This window comes from Arctopsyche grandis, chromosome 4, assembly GCF_051622035.1.
Source record: "Arctopsyche grandis isolate Sample6627 chromosome 4, ASM5162203v2, whole genome shotgun sequence".
Taxonomy (NCBI): Eukaryota; Metazoa; Arthropoda; class Insecta; order Trichoptera; family Hydropsychidae; genus Arctopsyche; species Arctopsyche grandis.
Genome location: NC_135358.1, coordinates 11,363,913 through 11,383,851, shown reverse-complemented (window position 1 = coordinate 11,383,851; position 19,939 = coordinate 11,363,913). Strand labels below are relative to the sequence as shown.

The following is a 19,939-nucleotide window of genomic DNA, read 5'->3' as shown; positions in this document are numbered from 1 at the left end:
TATAAGGACACGACTTCGCCAACAGGACTTTGCGTACGACGAATAGCAAAAAAACCCTTTTTAACGGCAGTTATAAGGAAAAAAATGGTTTTATTACGAAAGATTCCACAAAATTTGCACTTAAGATGATTGGGAGAATGTAATCTTTACTGACGAGAGCAAGTTTAATCTTGGCGACTCCGATTTTAATATTAAAAATATACTAAAAATACCATATTTAGTAAACACATTTTGACACGAACTTTTATTTGAATACAGACACACAGTTTGAAAAATTACATTAAAATATTGTTGATTGTTTTTTATTGAACAAGAAAGGAAATCTGGAAAAACTTTTTACTAATTTTATATAAATTAATCTACCCAGAATCAAATGAAAAAGTTTTCCTGTCTATAATATCCCATCCCATTTATTGTTACTATGGGTTTTAAATATATAAGAAGCTTGCATGTATTTTCTATGTAAATTTATTTTTGAAGTACATAATACATATACCGATAGGAAAACTTCGAAATTCTATTTAGTTTACTTTATATTTATGTATTTATTAATTTTTAAGTTTGGATAGTTTTGAAATTACAGATAATCGCCACAATGGCTTAAAATAAAAAATAAAAGAAGAACAAAATCAAAATAATGTTGATACAAAAAAATAAAAATCGATTCCGTATGAATAATATATTTATTTTAAAGTAGAATTTAATACATTTGAATCAAATTAATGATAAACACTTAATTATACCTATATATACATATGTATGAATATATGTCGTTATTAATTGTTTGATATAACTCGATCGATCCAAGGCATAAAAGCATTTACTCTAGTAAACACTTCAGGATACCCACTTGCACAGTTTTCCCTGTTAGCAGTTTTTCCTACTATGCCGTGGATACTACCACTGAATACAAGACCATTTCCAGTGTCACCCTGTAAAATAATAATCGATTACACACATATTCACTACTTTTATGAAATTCAAACTGATGAAACTAGTTCTAATTACCGTGCAGACTCCTTTTCCAGCGGATCGTATTCCACAGATTTGTAAATCATAAATTTCTCTTTTCGGCTCAATATCCAACCGACATTCTTCGTTGGACAAACTCCTGAGGGTAATCGATCGCAATGAAATTGAGAAGGTATCACTCGTTTTCTAAAATATTATCATTCCTATGAGTTTATACAATTTAGTATGCACACCTACGTATCTATGTAAAAGGAGATCAAACGCAATGGCCCTGAAGCTTTTCTTTAAAAAATATATATATTTTATGATTGAACATCGGAAATCTCAATTGTATCAGAAAAGTAACGGTACAGTGACGGAAATTATCCATGGAGTAAAATATTCATACTTCCGCCACAGTACCATGGTTTAGTTTGCAAGCAATATCCAAAGCTTTCAATATCATTGGTATATACATATGGCATGTGTTTATGTAGCCTTTCGGGCGCTGAAACGTTTGTGAGCTATTGACATCAACTTAAATATTCAAACGTCCCCAAATAAAGAAATCCAAAAGAGTTAAATTGTATGATTTTTGGGGTCAATCTAAGATACGTCATGGTTCTTAAGATTACTTTTTTTGAAATGTAAAGTGTATAGAAACAATGTATAAACACTTTAGATCCAAATATGCATATTAAATATTGCCATAGATGCCAATAGTCCACTTACAAAGATATCATAAGTCGCGGTGTAGTGGTGGTTATATGAATAATATTTTGTTCCATAGATGATTGCCATTCATCAAACTTTTAGAGATTTTCGATGTTCACTCGTAAAAATTGTGTTTTATTTAAGAAAACTTCAAATGCACATCCCATAAAATTGGATCACCTTTGGTATATGTATATATAGTATTATAAATATGTACGTACACTAGTTACACCCCATCCTGATACGCTCATAGTATATCCAGATCCAAGGTCGTATATCGGAAAATCTGCTGGAGCTATTCTAATACTAAATACGAAATGTTGAAGAGTTTTCAACAAAGCTATATCGTTTAATTCGTCTTCGGGAATAAAATCGGGATGCAATATTATTTTATTTACGTGTAGGACGGCATCATAGGTGTTAAGTGATGTTATTCCTGCGGAAACGTACCTTATACCTGGGCTAAATTGAAAAAAAACAATAGTTTTTTGAAAAAATTAGTTCACCTAATGATTGATATTATAAAAAATATTATATATATATATATACGTTTTTGCACAAGTCGCTGAAGTCAGCACCCATTGAGTATTAACAATTGTACCTCCGCAAAGATGTTTCAGTTCCAAATTCTGTACGGAAACTACATGTCGAACAGGTGATGTTTCTGGTGTACCACCAATGATTCTGCTATTGATTGCATTACCACTCGATCCTTTAATAAAAATATAGTGTAATATAAAATTATAATGTTAGGGGTGTGTTGAAACTGATATGCGGGATACTTTATTTATATTTTAGAGCTTATGAATCGAGTTGATATCGATATGGTCGATTTCATTTTGAATGAATTAAAAAAATGACATTATTAAATTGAACAAGCTATTTATGTAATTTACGGAATGAAAATGAAAAGAAAAGTAACAAGACTCACCTCCCAAAACTCCTAAAACTAATATTACTGCCAAAAACATGCTTATAAGTGGCCTCTAATAGCTTATGAATACATTTGCCGCAACATTAGAACTGATTTTGAACTAAACGTATCCGCTACTTATATGCATATACATATGTACGTACGTAGTAAATCAAGCTTATTTTAAGATTGTTTTCATATAATTGTTTTATCATTTTTTTATTTCTTAGAAAATTAAAAAGCGAGTAAGATAAGGTACACTTTATTTGTACTGTTCATGTAGTATCTGAATACAATAAATATTGTTTTTAAATTTCTACATGTTTGGGGTTGGATCATATTGAATTAAAATTTTGAGATTACATTAGATGAAATTTATACATATGTAAATTCATTACACAGAATTAATTATAATAGTACAATTACATTGAATACAAAACCATAATCTAAAGACAATCCAAATCTAAACGTTTTATTTATGTGATCTCGAAACAATGATTTTTTAACTTATATGAAAAACATCTATAAATCAAATTTGGAAAAATATCACGTGCTTTGCAGAATTTCATCGTGAAGAGCATATTTAAATGGTAGAAAAATAGTGAAACTTCTTGATATGACATTTCAATTCATTCAGTTTAATAATAAGTAATATGTACATATACACTTACTGACGACTATCCAGGCTAATGCTGTGGTGTTTGAAACCGGATAAATTAATATATCCGGACTATAAATTTTTGGGGTCTACGTGACGAGACAGAATGTTAAATGACAGAAAACACAAATATCGGAAGGCAAAGATCGAAAATCGAAAGATCTTAAGTCGAAAGATCAAAAAAATAGTGCATGGTAAACGGTACATACTCACTTAATTTGCGCGAGCAGGATACAACAGGAACAAGAGGAACATGCTTTTCCTCCCGTATTCTGCGCGCGCACATTAATACGGGAGGAAAAGGAAAAAATTATTTGTACTGAGAATATCGCTACATATAAGAGTAAAATCAAATTTCATAGAAATCTCAAAATCAGCTTTTTTTTGTCGCTCACTGTATATCGTTTGCCTCGATCACTTTACAATCCGATAAATCTATTACCACGTTAGGAATAATCTGTCTCCATTATCGAAGCAGTATTATTGGTTTTAATTTCGACGAAGATTTTGCTATTCCGTGTATGGAGTAAACTATTTTTTACAGAAATTGATGAAGTCGTCATTTTTCTCAGCAAGAGTTTTGTGAAGACCACCTCGACAAAACTGTTTCATTGGTATATGACGGTTGAAAAGGAAGATTTTTTATCTTCGTATGATGACATGCAGTACTATCACAATCTCTTGTGTACACCTCCATTCAAGATCTAGAAAAAATGTGTGTGTGTGTGTGTGTCTGTGTATTTTGGGGATTTTTTGAACACCGTTATTTCATCGAACCAAAACTTGGTATCGGGTACTAAAATTCTTAGACACGACGAAATTTTTTTTTAAATTTTTAAGTTGACCGGAAATGGTAGTCCTATGAACTGAAACTTAGTATCTGTACTGAAATTCGAAAATGGTACCTCCCCTTATATGTAGGTGTCCTCTTTTTTAAGTTTTTTAATTCAATTATCTCAAAAGCTGCTATCTGAATTGGACTGAATTTTTTTTACAAGTGATAGAAATAATAATCTTTATAACTTAATATATTTTAAATATTTTTATCTGAACCGAAAGTAGTACTTTTACTCTAAAGAATCGAGCCTTTTTATGGTTTATTGAACTGAAATTTCATATCTAGAAGTTTAAGCGTAATACCAAGTTATGTATAAAAAGGCTACAAGAGTAAACTGCCACCGAAGGTGGCAGTTTACTCTTGTTCTATTTTTCTTCCACTATTTTTTTCGACCCGTTAAACATGTGTGCTCGTCATGAAAAAATTCAAGTATAAATTTTGTATCAATGTGATGAAAATAAAAAAAAAAACACTAAATTGAATAAACCGGAAGTGGGATTTTTTCCTCTTAGAAAAATCAAAAATGTTGTGGCCGCTATTCTGTCCAGATCCCTTAACGTATCAAGCAGAAAATTTATATTTGTATTCTTTATGTACTAATTTATAAGGTTTTGGTCAGAATTCGTAAATCGGAAGTAGTATTTTTTTTTTTAAACAATATTTCATTATTTTATATTGACATTTTAAATTATTTTTATTTTCTTGATATTTAATGTGTATAATAATTATAGTTATTTTAAGTTATAAAAAATTTCGAACCAAATCCGATAACTGGGAGTAGAACTTTTGTCTTGTGCAAGTTTCCATACATTTGCGCTAAATTTGTATCGTTATCATATTTATTAGTATTTTTTATTTATAACAAAACCTAAAACCGGCTTTTTCTTTCTATATATAACCTTACACTATATACATATAAAACATATAACTTTATTTTGATTCGTGTATCAATTCCTTTCCGAAACTACCCTTGGAAACAACGGGCAGAATACTAGTTATATATAAAGGGTAAAAATATTTCGATTCCTGATGTTTCAAATTCGATTTCATCTTTACTGCCACCTGCTTAAATCTCGTTATCAGACTAATCATTCCAGTTTTATAAATTTTGTAAAAAACATACATATATGTATGTATATAGATTTAGTAGAGGACTATTTTGGATCAAGATTAAAATAATTTCTGATACTTACGTCTTAGTAATTAATAATTTTTATTACATGGAAGTATAAATATAACAACATTAGTATAACGCAATATCAAAATTTTATTGTTTTATAACAATTACATGTAAAATTTAATATTTTTTTAATAAACATGCAAAAAATATGAGGATTTTAAAATTGTTAACACAGAAATTCATAAAATTCCCAATTATTTCATTAATCGATCATTTTTAATTATCTACAAGTAATAAACACTGTAATTTGTTGTAAAATTCGTCGTTGTGGCTTGAGTAATCCAAGCTCTATAATAAGTAATCCTTAAGAACACTTGAGGATTTCCGGCAGCACAGTCTTGTACACTTGGTGTTTTACCGACGATTCCATAAAGACAATTTCCCCAAGTAACACCTGATCCAGTATCACCCTGTCAAAATGTTGAAAACTGTTATTATTCACGAAATACATGAGTCATATGGATATTTTGAGTGATTAGCAAAACATATGTCCAAATTACCGTACAAACTCCTCTTCCAGTGGCGCGAATTCCACAGAGTTGTTGGTCAACGATAACTCTCCGTGGTACAATATCAGCACTACATTCGTCTCTAGAAATGCTATGCATATTTAACTGTTGTAATGTAATTGAAGGATTCGGGTCTGTTTTCTATAAAATTGAGAAATGTTTGAAATTGAGGGCTTATAAAATTTAATATCACACAAATAAACATAAAAGAATAAGTGTTTTTTTACATTAGTTATTCCCCATCCTGATAAAGACAAATAAATTCCAGAACCAATATACGAAGTAGATAAAGTTGCTATGCCGACTCTCGAACCGTATACGATGGTTTGGAGAGTTTGTATCGCCGCTATGTTGTTCAAATCAGATTGAGCATTATAATCACGATGCATTACTATTGACAAAATAGTATAAATATACCGAGGATTAGACAGAGAAGTTTCTCCGAACACAACTGTCTTAATATCTGCACTGAAATTTAATTAATTAAAAATTAGTAAATATGCTGATAGATTTATAAGTTTTTCATCTTTTTATTAAAAAAAATGATAATTACCTTGTGGCGCAAGTTGCAGAAGTCAAAATCCATCTAGTATTTATAATTGTACCCCCACAAACATGTTTATTTTGTGAATTTTGTACAGACACTGCATGAATAACTGGGCTCAATTGTGGTGTGCCTCCGATGATTCTGCTTTCAATCGCACTGACGGATGATCCTTGAAATAGCACGAGATTATCATGTTGTTTTCAATAGTTAGAAATTTGGTATAGGAATCAAAACCAACAAAAAATACACATATTATATTAAATATCGGCTCTGATATCGAACTATCAAATTATGTCATAAACATATAATTCTAAAATTATTTTGAATTAACTTCTAAGCTACATACATATGTATGTGCATCGAAACTTACCGACAAACACCCCCAAAATTAAAATCAATGCCAAATATATCTTCATCGTAATTCAATTTGGATCAGGTACCATCTATTCTGAATACTTTTATTGTATTTTTGAAACTAAAAATGATTAAAACGCAACAGCTTCTTATATACTCACAAAACTATGTACGTTATAAATCAAGCACATATTGCGATACTTTTCCTTTAGGCACGTATATATACATTGAAATCTATATATAAACATGTGTGCTATTATTTTAATAAAAATATTTAATTATCTCCACTATGATAACGTACTTCAGTTGTTTTTTATGTAAGTATAACAAATATACATAATGTGTTAAACTCAAATCAAATTTTGATGATTATTGTATGTATGTATTAAGTAGACTTCCTTACATATCTATGTTTAATTATGTATTATGAATGTATGTATGTAATTTATCGGGGTGCTTCAATTTTCATAAATGTATGGATGTTAATAAAAATCAGCTTTTTGTTCAACAAGTGTATTCACAGATTTCAATATAAAAATAGTAGAAGACCAGATATGATGTATTAATTATTCGATATGACTTGATTAATCCAGGAAACGAATGGATAAACTCTAGTGAACACCTCTGGATATCCAAGAGCACAATTTTCGACACTAGACGTTCTGGCAACAATTCCATGGACATAACCACTAGCAATAACTCCAGATCCAGAATCACCCTGAAGTATGTAATTAAAATAATAGTTAGAAATAAGTCAAAGCTATTGGATTTGCGAAATAGATGTTCATACAACTTACCGTACAAACTCCTTTGCCAGTTGATCGAACACCGCAAAGTTGACGATCATAGATTTCCCTCGGAGGTTCCATATCTAATCGACATTCTTCTCTGGACATGCTCTTTACAGTCAATGATCGTATTGAACTTGAAAATGATGCATCAGTTTTCTGGAAAAATACATTTTATTTTGATTAGTTTTTTTGTCAGTTTCAATGCTTTAGAAAACAATAATGATTTGAAGAAAATTTAATAAATTTCATTGCGTATTAAATTTTATTACAATTTATTATCAATTTTATCAAATATAAAATGCTCACACTAGTTCTTCCCCACCCTGATATAATCATGGCAGTTCCAGATCCAACACTGTAATATGGTAAATTTGCAGCACCAACTCTTGAGGTATATATGATCGTTTGAAGAGTTTTTAGCATCCCTATGTTGTTCAAATCATCTTCAGAATTAAAATCAGGATGCGTTATTATTTCCCAAATATGAAATACGTAGTCACTGTTAGGTATGGAGGTAGCTCCTGCCATGATGTATTTAATTCCAGAACTAAAATTTTTATTAATATTTGAACGTGTTAAAATGAATGCTTATTCAACATAATGATAATTACGTTCTAGCGCAAGTCGCAGAAGTCAAGACCCATTTTGAATTAATAATGGTCCCCCCACAAACATGTTCCAAATTTAAATTTAGTACAGAGACTGCTTGCGTTACGGGAGAAGAAACTGGTGTGCCTCCAATAATTCTATTTTCAACGTCACCAAAGCTTGATCCTTATTTGGGAAAATCACACCATTTTAATATACATTTTGATATAATAAAATATTCAAGACTTACCTGCCAAAACTCCCATGATTAAAAGTGCCAAATATATATTAGGCATTTTAAATTCTTTTTTCAAAACTTTATGCTCTGAATAATATTTCTGCATAACTAAAATTTGGCAGGAAAAATTCACAATTTATATAGGCGAAATATCACGGGTAATATATTATATTGCACGAAACAGTTTTATTTCATTTTTTAAATAAAAAAGTACATATTAGCAAATAAGATAACGTGCGTCACAATAATTATTGCTTTTTTACATTCATACATATGTACATATGCATGTGTGTATCTACATGTGTAAATACATATGCTTATATAATATACTGAATACAGATGGATAAAGTATTGTTTTCATGACAAATTACGATCTCAAAATTTTGATTTATATCCATCAGGAGTCATCATTTGATCTCTTTACCAGGGTTGCTTGGCATAATGTGTGTAATAATCTATAAAAATCAATGTTTTTTCTGTCTGTCTCGAATGGGCTCCTAAACCACTGAACTGATTACGATGTAACTCTCAGGATTTGTTCTATGCATATCCGGGAAGCTTACTGTAAAAAAAAATCGGCCAAAAACAGGAACGGAAACGGGAAAAACGGGAACGAGTGGCATTGCAACGCAATAATATCAATTTTTTTCGCGTCGCGACATGCATTGTTAGGGCAAAATAAACAAATAATTGATTAATTTCAAATGTCTTCGCTGCCTGTGTTTTTCCGACAAATGGGAACGAGAACGGGAATGGGAACGGGAACGGGAATTACATGCGTTATTGTGGCATTGCAACGCATGCCGGGTTCAGCTAGTAGGTATATATGTATATTACAGTGGAAGCGTATTTTCAGTTAGCAGTTACAACTAGCGTTCTAGTTCATTTATATTCGGATAAAATTCAACTAGGAAATTATATCTCTATAAGCGCAAATGCATTTTCAACAATGTGAGCTAGTTATGTTATTATAACAGTTGAGTTTTGACAGCGTTGATGTTTTTAAGAATGCTTTAGAATTCAATAATGCGTTAATATTTGCTAGGTATTACGAATAAAGGTAATGCGTATCATATTACGATAACTCTAAGAATGTGTTCATAACAAAAATGTGAATTTCGAACTCAATTTACTAGTCGAGTGACGTTTTCACGAAAATCTAACTTCTCCATTTAACTTGTACCAACTTATAGTTGAAATGTATTTTCATTTGTAATATATTTGACCAGTTGGAATGTAATTCACCATATGAATCGACTATCGTGGGTTAGACGAAATATATTCCAAATAGTATATACATATGTACATATGTTACAACTGGAAGATAAACATATATGTATATAACACAAGGAATTTTAATTGGTTTCATTATTTAAAACCGCTATGTATTTAATATGTAATATGTATAATATTTAGTATCTGGGTTTTTAAGAAAATATTTCATATATGTATGTATAATACATGAAATACTTTTTAAACACGCCAAATTTATTTTATGCCTTTATGAATAATTTAATTTAACTTTCGTTGAACATTCTGTATATAATGTACATACATAAATTACTTAACAAACATTGTAAATGAAGTTGAATTTTCGGAATTGTTTATTTTAAAAATGACGTTTTTAACATGATAACACTTATTATCATTTACATACGTTGTGACAAAAAATTCTACTATTTCAACAGTGTTGATCTAAATAGAAAATATTCAAATAAAAATGCTAACTTTGAACTTTGAACGAAATCAATGAATGCTCAAATTATGTATATGATCAGAAATTCCAGCTTATATGTAATTAAGCTAATATTTAAGATGCGATATCACGTATGAATCGGTTACCCCATTTTCTTTATTATTTTAAGTAAATTTCATTTTTCATTGGTCATCCAATTTTGAATTTAAAAATATTCTCTTCTACATCTGAGTACATCTGAGGTTTTGCATCCCCTTCGAACCATTTTTTTTTATTTTCAACTTGGGTCACTACCTGAACCCTAACTAGCATATTCAATCTCAAATTTCACAAATTTTTGTTCATATTTGCATTCAGTAGCCTGTTTTACTATTTAACCTTAGTGGTCCATCCATTTTGTCAGGGGACTGTACATACATATATGCATAGATTCAACGCTTTTAAAATAATTATCATCATATAATATTAGAAAAAGTGTTCAAATAATACGTAAGATGAAATTCTTACATAGACACATACATATGTACATACATCTCAGGTACATTAAATGCCGCAGTTTGTTTTCTTCTCCTGTGGCACGTACCAATCATCTGATGGCTTCGTCACCTGTTGCAAGGAGTTTCAAGCTCCTTAACCAGATTTCTATTGTATTTTTTCAATCTAAAATATGCTTATCTGGTTGTGGGATTGTTTAATTTGACATCGTTACGTGTATTCATACATAGTATTGCATTTGTTTAATATTTATGTTTATTTTTTTTTAATTTTTCATTTGGTTGTACATATACTTTTTTATTTTTTTGTTAAACTTTAGTGACGACTTGGAATTACTCTGTAATGTCAATTTGACGCCATTGTCAAATAAACACGAGTATGTTTATTTGTATGTACATATATTTGAATGATAAATAAAAACAATTTTTAGATGATAAAATTATATTTCTGAAGACATATATGTTTTAATTTTGATTAATTGTATCCTGTATCCATTGTTTATATGAGTAAACTCTTGTGTAAACATCAGGATATCCGAGAGCACAAGCTGCACCAAACGATACAATCCCATGAATTTCACCATTACTGGCTAGCGGTCCACCAGAATCACCCTAAAATCAAAATTGAATTGTCATTGTGTACTTTTTTTTTTCTTAATGCCATTAAATAAAAAAAATCGTAATTATCATACATACTTTACATACTCCTTTTCCAGCTGGCACTATTGTGCAAAATCCTGTTGGAAATATTTTATACGGTGCCCATTTCTCAGAACAGAGAGTGTTAGATATCGATTTCACTTCGAGAACTTGAAGGTTATTTGGTGTATATCCGTTTGGATACTGAAACGAAAGCGATTTGGAATGTAATTTTGAAAGCACGAAATTGACATATGTATGTTTCGTTTTAAATTTACCCACACTTAAGTATCCCCATCCACTCAAGGTTAAAGTTGAATCAGCTCCCATATCATCGGCAGGAAGGGTTAAAGGTTGAATGAATTGATCAAATTCAACTGCTTTGTCTAATTTTAACAATCCAATATCGTTTGATCGGCTGGACTGTGTGTATCCTGGATGCTTGATAAATTTCGACACACCGGTAGTGATGCCACCAGAGTTTAGTTCGATTGTTCCCATTGTCACGTATTTAGAAGTAGGTCTTAAATAATATTATTTATTGATTCATGAAATGTTGTTAAAAGAGATATTATCTTTATCTTTAAATCTTACCCGAGACAGTGAGCTGCAGTGAGCACCCACTCTTTGTCGATCAGACATCCACCACAATTGTGATTTTTATTGCCTAATCTGATTGATACTTGATAAGGAATTTCTCCAAGTGTAGCGTTTCTACCTCCAACTACTCGTACTTTATTTGCTACAGAATTTTCTAAAAAAAGACGCAATAATGATTTTGCGTTATCAACTAAGTCTGTACATATGTACATAAATCAAACAAATAGTTCACTTGCAAGTTTTTATAATGCAAACATCATTAAAATGACCATGAAGATATAAAGTAAACGTTTTTTTCTCATGTTTTTAAATGACCGAACTGAGGGTATTTAAAATTAATCAAGTGCTTTATTTTTTACAATATGTGTACATGGATGTCATCTCATTGAATTACCTACACGTGTTCTTTCGTTTCGAATTAATATATTTATACTATAATCAGTGGTCTATTATTTTACTAAACGTATCAATTTATCCCCAAAGTCAATCTTTGATCAACCAAAATCAACGGGCAAAACAACGGCGTGGGCTAGTGGTTAGCATTTTATGCTTTCGAGCAGAGTGGTCACGGGTTCGAGTCCTACTGCTGGCCACACCTTGGTTTGTGATTCCAGGTCGATCGTTTCTTATTAGAGTTTGTCAATTATTCTGATTTTCATTGAAACGGTTCCTGTAAAATTGGCATCTCCTTTCCTATCTTGCTAATATCAAGTTATTCAGCGTCTTGAGGTACGCTAATTTAATAATAACATGCTGCAAACATTTCTCCATAGATGTCATTGCAGATGTTTGTATGAATTCCCTTTGTATAAAAATGTTTATTTACATATATACGAATATATTGATTGATTGTATTTTATTTGTTTAAGTGCACTCGTCGCTTTGGAGCGATCTGTAAAGGCGAGTGTTCATGTTCTATGAAATAAAATAAAATAAAATATGTAATATTTCAGATGCATGTCTCTTTCTAAATACAGTTTACGCTTCTGCGGCTGGCTTTGAAATTGGGATTTGTGTGATGAGCTATAGATTTAATTCTAAAGACATAGGAGAGTGATGAGCACTAGAAGGGGTCAGGTGCATCTCGTCGGGCTTAATGAGATTTTCATGTGCATTGTTTCCGGTAATGGAGCGACCATTTTGTGCTAGTTCCAAAGTCCAGACGCTTCCTTCACAATGGAGCCAGCTTCGAAATTTACCCACCTTAATTAAATTAATATTCAATTCGATCGCGCCGATTATGAAGTACATTGGGCAAAAGTTGAATTTGACTTGCAAGCTATAATTATTTTCAATTCAAATTTCGATTAATTAAAAGCAATCAAAATGAAATATTTCGTTTCGAAACGGCTCAATCTAAGAGGAAGTAGCCTAAATTTGCCGAGGACACAGGATTAGCTTTGAAATGCGGTTCATTTCCCTCCGCGCAAAAACTCGGAACAATTCCAATTTGAAGGAATTGGACGAGTGTCAGTGTCACTTTTTCGACAATTAAGCGGACGAAATCGCGGAAAATTGTCGTCGGTTTTTCCGCCGCTTTCCCTCGACTATGCAGTAGAAGAAGGCTCGAGACGGTAGGTGGAGGTACTTCTCGTCTCCCACCCCTGTCATTCATCATAATCAAATTCGTGTTAGTTTATCATTTTGTTTTAAACATTTCTTATCTAGACAACTTTAAATTTCGGGTCAACGCATTTATCATCGTTTCCATAAAGCTCCGCTTGTTATCTTCGCCATTCGTTGTGATTAATGAAACGGCCGTGAAAATATTGAGGGGGGGAGACAAAGAATTTAATACAAAAAGGCACAAACTGATTAAGGAAATTATGAAACTTCTAATGTGTCTCCTAGCAATATTTGAAGTGTGAGTAGTGCGATTTAATTTAACATCGATAATTCTGAATATATCGAATATACGCAGTATATTTGTATATGGCAGTCCAATTTTTCTCTCCCGTTCATTCATGAACATACTAGTTTATTCATACACGTACTATTGGTTAGGTGCTAGCAGTCAAAATCTATCTTCAAATAGACTGACTAGGTGTCGCATGAGACTTTTAGCTATTAAAACCTTTGAGATGTTAAAAGTATTTAAAAGGGAAATCATATAGAAACTACAATACAACTTTGATATAATTCCCGTTTGCGCTAATATTAAAAATATTGCAACCCAAGGTATGCAAATATACATACATATGGTACATAGAGGATGGAATATACGACTGAGAATGCTTAAACTTATGCCTAATAGTTTGTGCATGAATAGACTAGTTCGTTTTTCAATTTGTTCTTTTGTGTACACTAAAACTGGCCAGATTATGTAAACTAGGCTTGTATAAACAAACTAGCATGTTTGTGAACGAACGAAATTTACACTTGGACAAATAAAAACTTTATATATGACGGGCTGAAAACCAGACTGGTACAAGTGACATTTAAAAATAAATCTGGTTTAAGTGCTAAAATAATAGCATATATGAAATGCTATTATTTTAGTACTTAAACCAGCTTTTTTTAAAAAATGTCACTTGTACCAGTCTGGCTTACAGCCCGTCATATTACGTAAATTATTATTAAAAACAGAGAAATGAGATTGAAGGCTAGTAAGTCGTCACGTATCATATCTAAACTATCAATATACCATGTTATGTTCGATTTTATTGAATTAAAAAAATATATCGATAATATTACACTTGGTAAATAATAAATATATACAATGCATACATAATATGTATAGTAAATATAGTAAATAAACATATGCATGTATAATATGTATAGTAAAAATATATCTCTTCGTCACTTTTGAAGTAGTACTTGCCGTGCACTTTTTCAAGTTGAAGATGAAGTCGCAAGTAATTTAAACTCCACAAGAAATAACACACGAGTGTATTCTTCACACGATTCTCATAAACTGGTTTCTTCTAAGCATATGTATATATGTATCTTCGTAGGTATGATATAATATTTATAAAATTGAATTAATAAATTTGCAGTATGTACACACATATGTATTTATCATCCGCATATACTAGTGACATTTCTCTCATACAAACGACTATTAGCTCTACGTGAATTAAAATATATCCGTGGATTTTTTTACTACCATTACTTGCCTCTCTTATCCCGTGAGAGAATGCAATGGACGAAATTAAATTATAGCAAAAATAATGGCAGTAGTGGGAATTCAAAAACGAGCGAAACTAAAATGAAATATTTCCATATACAAATGTCATTTTAGTGCCAGGAAAACGTGTTTAATTGTATGTAAGTTAGTACGCAAAAATACTAAAAATATATATTTTAGTATGAAATAAAATTGTTTTAATATTATATATAAAGTTAAATTGTCGATTGGCTTGTATAATATGTATGTATGTATGATTTTTGTTTGATTATAAATACAAAGAGACATTGTACTCCGACCGCTTTGAATAATATAATTTATTTTCTTGTATTTTTCTTCAATTTACAAACGAAAGAGAAAAACAGAATGCTGTTCGAATACAGGCCGGCCACAAAAAGGACGAAACGTTACATAATCATTCCCTCGGGGAAAATTTAAACATAATTGGCCGGATGAATTTTTAAGGATGTCGTCCAAAAGATAGCTCTCGAGTAATCGCCACGCAGTATCCTTTTGAATAATTCAAATTGAATTTTTTTTTCGTGATGTTACTGTGTTTCTAAGGGAAATTCCTCTTTTATACAACACCTCACACTCATTTGGAAATAGCCTTCGCCGTTTCCTTTTGTTTTCCAACACATTACACAATGTGAGATTTGAATATTTTAACATTTTTCTCCGTTTCGCCTCAATATATACTTATATATGTATTATATATATAATTATATTTCACAATATTTTAAAGTTACAGCTAACCTATCACTTAGCACAGTATTAAATCTGAACTATCAGCAATAAATATATAATAAAATATAATTCATTCAAAAATGCAATGATACCTAGCAGTGGAAACCGTGGAAAGCCTGGTATGGCGGGCATTGGTCCTGGCATAGGATAGCCCCCTAATTCTGGGTAACCTGGATAATATGGAGACGGCCAAGGATTGATTTGCAGAGCATCTGACAAAAAAAAATTACCACGCTTATACAGTGTTTATACGTTTTCAAAACCGATACGTCAATAAAATAATTTAAATTCACACATTCTCCAAACAGAGAAAACAAAATCAACAGTGAGAAAACACGAACTCCTCGTAGTGGCGTCATGTCAAAAACTGCCAATCAAGAAAGAAACGAATTAATTTACTTTTATGTGTATGTAGGGTGACCATTCATATGCATTATACAAACATATTATAGATTCCAAATGTATATTTAGTTCATTCATGAACATACTAGTCTATTCATGCACTAACCAATCTGGCCAGTTAACTAGTTTCATTAGTTTAAGTATCCTCAAGCGTTTGTCCCATCCTCTATGTATGTATGTATGCTTACTTTGGATAACAATATTTAAAAAATTGGAAACTATAGCAACGTTTTTATGTGGTTTCCATTGGTTTTCCAATTTAAATACTTGCGTTTTGACATCTCAAAGGTTTTAATAGCTCCACAGTATTGACAGAAAAAAATCATATAACACCTGGTGAGTCTATCTGTAGATAGCTTTTGACTGCAAGCACGTAAACTAAAATCAATAGTTCGTGTATGAACAAACTATTAAGTTCATGAACGAGCTGAAGTGAACACATAGACTGTACATAATATTTTTAAATATAATTCAAAATTAGTTTTTGAGTGATGTATAATATTATTATGTATTATACAACGCCGAGTTTCATTCTTATCGAATGCAAATATAAATATATTTTATATTTATTAGCTCAATGTAATAATGTATTTAATATGCCACGGATAAAAAGAGTAATGATATAATAATTCGATGATTTGGATCATTTTAAATGTTTGCAACATATATACACTACATATCAATTCAAAATTGATGGGCTCACATCTGAATCAATAAAATGTTTGAGTTTGAAAACATGAAACGTATTTATGCAAATATGTACGTACATATGTACATTGACATTGTAGCCTTATCACGATAAATATGTTCGGTTATTAGGACATTAGTGAAACTAAATTAATCCAACTTACTCCTCATATTATGCACATAAACGTATTATGGATAAGTTTTGCGAGTATAATTTATGTAAAATGGAGATCGTACTCAGTCTATTGTCTCCCAGTTGCTAGGACCAAAACGGGACAACTTCCCCACCCCTTGTCCGTCTTGGGAGTTTTTCCCTCCAAATTAATTTGAACCCTTTGTGGAGTGGCCGCAGTACAAAATGTCTTATTGTTCCCGTTGAATCGTCAAAGCGTTTCTAGCCCGTTAGGGCCTGGTCGCGTTCACCGAACGAGTGGGGGTCTCTTTGTAACCTCCAAATGTTAAACAATACCCGGACCAATTTGCGGTGCGAGAAATTAACTCCGTCGTTAACCTTCTTGTTTTGTGAGAAATATTCCCCGGAACTGCCTATGCATACATAATATTATGTTGTATGTATGTGATATATATATGAATCCCGGCTAATTCACATAACCCAGTCGCCCCTTACGCCACCCCATTACTCCATTGCGAACGCACGACAATGAATCTACATATGTATACATATTAACTGGTCTAAATATAAATTTTGGCCCGAAATAACTCACTACGTTGGTATTTATATTGCATTTGGTAGACACTTACGCTCTTGAATGCTGTCAGTTAAAGGTGGTGAGTGAAAAATTATGAGGGTTCTATATATTATACATGGTTTGGAAAAGAGTGAGTGGAGAATGAAAGTATGTGCAAAATAAGTCTTTTAACATGAAAAAGTATTTCTTATTTATTTTTTCGTATTTTAAATTACAATTTTACACAAATAATTTATGCTCTCAGAACATTCACGTTCAATATTTTACAACCAGTTAACACTTTTTCTTTCTCTATATAAAAAAAAGACAATTTGTTGGTCATACATATATAATGTTGCTGTTTATTTTATAAGCGGACTTTTTAACCATCAAAAAATAAAGCTGTTGTAATTTCTAAGAAAAAAAAATAGACAACACAAAATACGTAGTAAGTTCATAAAGTAAAAATAAATCATTTAACTAATACAAATTATATTCATAATCGATAAGTTTAATTAAGCGAAAAACAGATTCAATTTTTAAGTGAATAAATTCTTGTAACATGCTTTTCGTAGTCATTTTATTTTAGGAATATACCTATATATACAGCATCCTGCAAATTAGTCAACATTGTTCACATATATAATAAGGACACAACTAACGGTTCAATTACATAAATAATGATCAGACTTTCATCTTGAATATATCATATCAATCAAGAGGTAAAGCCGAGTGTGACAACGTTGAGAACAGGAACATATATTTTTAAATATTCATATGTTTACATTTTAAATACAAACGAATATACTAAACGATAGGCCATAGGCACTTTGAGATTATTCAATAAGAAATTAAAAAAAAATCTTTCGTAGAAAGCAAATCAATTCGAAAAAAAATTTCACATACATACATACATATATAAAGACAGATATTGATAAAAATCGGTTTATAAATCTATCTACAGTTCATATATTGACAGTACATTTTTCACTATATTAGTGTTTTTCAAATGTTGCTCAAAGTATAGCCGTCCAATCAGCCTTACTCACGTAACATTAGATGTAAATACTCAAATAGATATACTTTTTTTATTTATTTATCGTTTATATATAAATACAATGGACACTGATTTTACAGTAATTTCTAAATTGTGACAAATAAACTAAAATGTATAATAATAATTATTTACAATACAACTTTTGTTCACACAGTAACATATCGAAAAATAATATATAATACATGCATGAGTGAGTTCAATATGAGATCTGAACATTTCGTCTGTAATGCGCAATCGTACTATTATTTTTTACATTTGTTTCATATTTATATACTTTTCAAAGGGAAAGCTTCTCACTCACAATCGATTACTTTGTTTCATCATATTATATTATACATACATATATACTTTAATATTAAAAAAATCACATTTCAACTAGTCATTTCAATAGACTTCGGCTGCACGCGTGCGTTTTTCAATGGTATTTTATATTGTAATAAATATAAAACTTCTCCGTATATCCAATTCGTATAATTCCTTTCATTATATGTATATGTATAAATATTTTTTATGTAATATGTAAAAAAGAAAACAATTGTATTGGTTCAATATAATTATTTGGCTAGCTACACTTTACACTGAGCGCTATGTTCTGGTGACGAGATGGGCGTCTTCAGCATCGTCGCTGAATCCTTCTGCATCACCATCTGCATCCACCACTTCTTCGGCGGACACAGACAACTTACTCGTCTTTAGCTTCAGAGCACCACCTTTATCTTCTTGAGATGATAGAGGCACGTAGTTAACACCCCTCGTGCCAGGGTTAGAAGGCCTCGATCGTTTCTATACAAACATAAAAAATACCATTTTACATTCAAAATCGTGATCTTTTAATATATTATAATTATATGTAATTCTCAAGCGTCTATGAAATGATATAATTTCCATTTGGGCCTTACAGGGATGTTTTGTATTTGTAGTTGTTTCTTACATATTTATTGAAACAGGCTGTAGGTGCAAGGCATTCCTTATGCTATATTTTATTTGATATTTTTACTTTATCTGTTATTATTAAATGCTATTTTTTATGTTTATGTATGGATGTATTTATGTTTATGTTTAATTGTTATTTTGTTTTTTTTTTGTGTTATATTTTTTGACCATTGTGGCGCTTTAGGAATTCCTGTTATGCCACAATGGTCTATTTAGAATAAATAAATAAATAAATAAATAATTGATAGATGTAAGACCAATTAAAATCTTGGAGAAATCTAGCCGAAAGCAAAAAAAAATCAATGTTTTCTTTCTCCAATTCTGCAATTCAAGTATTAAATTATGCAAAACTGCAATAATTAAATGAATAATAATCGGCGAGTACGATCTAAAGTCAGTCAGAACGTCCGTAAACTTGGCAGCGATAAAATTTTCCCAAGAACGAATCAAAGTTCTTGTCTGATTGTTAGGAAGAATGGTAGGGGTGTGAGATGGGGGATGGTATAGGGGTGTAAAGACGGCAGGAGCGAGCCATCCGGCACGATAATAACCTAGTATTTCCGCATGACGGCATTTTTAATTAAACG

General features: G+C 31.0%; 5 protein-coding genes across 6 annotated transcripts in view; all 5 read right to left on the bottom strand.

The window, feature by feature from the left end:
• Positions 1-219: 219 nt before the first annotated feature.
• Positions 220-3,026, bottom strand: LOC143911382 (chymotrypsin-2-like). The gene is made up of 5 exons (XM_077430256.1): positions 2,597-3,026; positions 2,215-2,377; positions 1,887-2,127; positions 1,009-1,158; positions 220-932 (listed from the first exon to the last, which is right to left on the bottom strand). Exons 1-5 carry the CDS (start codon positions 2,634-2,636, stop codon positions 777-779), a joined length of 750 nt encoding a protein of 249 aa, XP_077286382.1. The 5' UTR covers positions 2,637-3,026; the 3' UTR covers positions 220-776.
• A 1,843-nt stretch (positions 3,027-4,869) lies between these two features.
• LOC143911046 (trypsin 3A1-like) lies at positions 4,870-7,055 on the bottom strand. The gene is made up of 5 exons (XM_077429765.1): positions 6,681-7,055; positions 6,317-6,479; positions 5,991-6,231; positions 5,755-5,904; positions 4,870-5,664 (listed from the first exon to the last, which is right to left on the bottom strand). Exons 1-5 carry the CDS (start codon positions 6,724-6,726, stop codon positions 5,479-5,481), a joined length of 786 nt encoding a protein of 261 aa, XP_077285891.1. The 5' UTR covers positions 6,727-7,055; the 3' UTR covers positions 4,870-5,478.
• Positions 7,056-7,165: 110 nt separating this feature from the next.
• On the bottom strand, positions 7,166-8,642 carry LOC143911045 (chymotrypsin-2-like). The gene is made up of 5 exons (XM_077429764.1): positions 8,294-8,642; positions 8,067-8,229; positions 7,762-8,002; positions 7,462-7,611; positions 7,166-7,382 (listed from the first exon to the last, which is right to left on the bottom strand). Exons 1-5 carry the CDS (start codon positions 8,385-8,387, stop codon positions 7,227-7,229), a joined length of 804 nt encoding a protein of 267 aa, XP_077285890.1. The 5' UTR covers positions 8,388-8,642; the 3' UTR covers positions 7,166-7,226.
• Positions 8,643-10,746: 2,104 nt separating this feature from the next.
• On the bottom strand, positions 10,747-15,971 carry LOC143910268 (chymotrypsin-2-like). Its single transcript, XM_077428668.1, has 6 exons — positions 15,880-15,971; positions 15,677-15,796; positions 11,705-11,864; positions 11,393-11,633; positions 11,168-11,314; positions 10,747-11,083 (listed from the first exon to the last, which is right to left on the bottom strand). Exons 1-6 carry the CDS (start codon positions 15,941-15,943, stop codon positions 10,937-10,939), a joined length of 879 nt encoding a protein of 292 aa, XP_077284794.1. The 5' UTR covers positions 15,944-15,971; the 3' UTR covers positions 10,747-10,936.
• Positions 15,972-17,543: 1,572 nt separating this feature from the next.
• Positions 17,544-19,939, bottom strand: part of Fur2 (furin-like protease 2) — a 546,777-nt gene continuing 544,381 nt past the window's right edge. For both annotated transcript variants that reach the window (XM_077428654.1, XM_077428653.1), the window contains exon 18: positions 17,544-19,202. In XM_077428654.1, the coding sequence (XP_077284780.1) occupies positions 19,005-19,202 (198 nt within the window). In that variant the 3' untranslated portion in view covers positions 17,544-19,004. The remainder of the gene's footprint in view (positions 19,203-19,939) is intronic.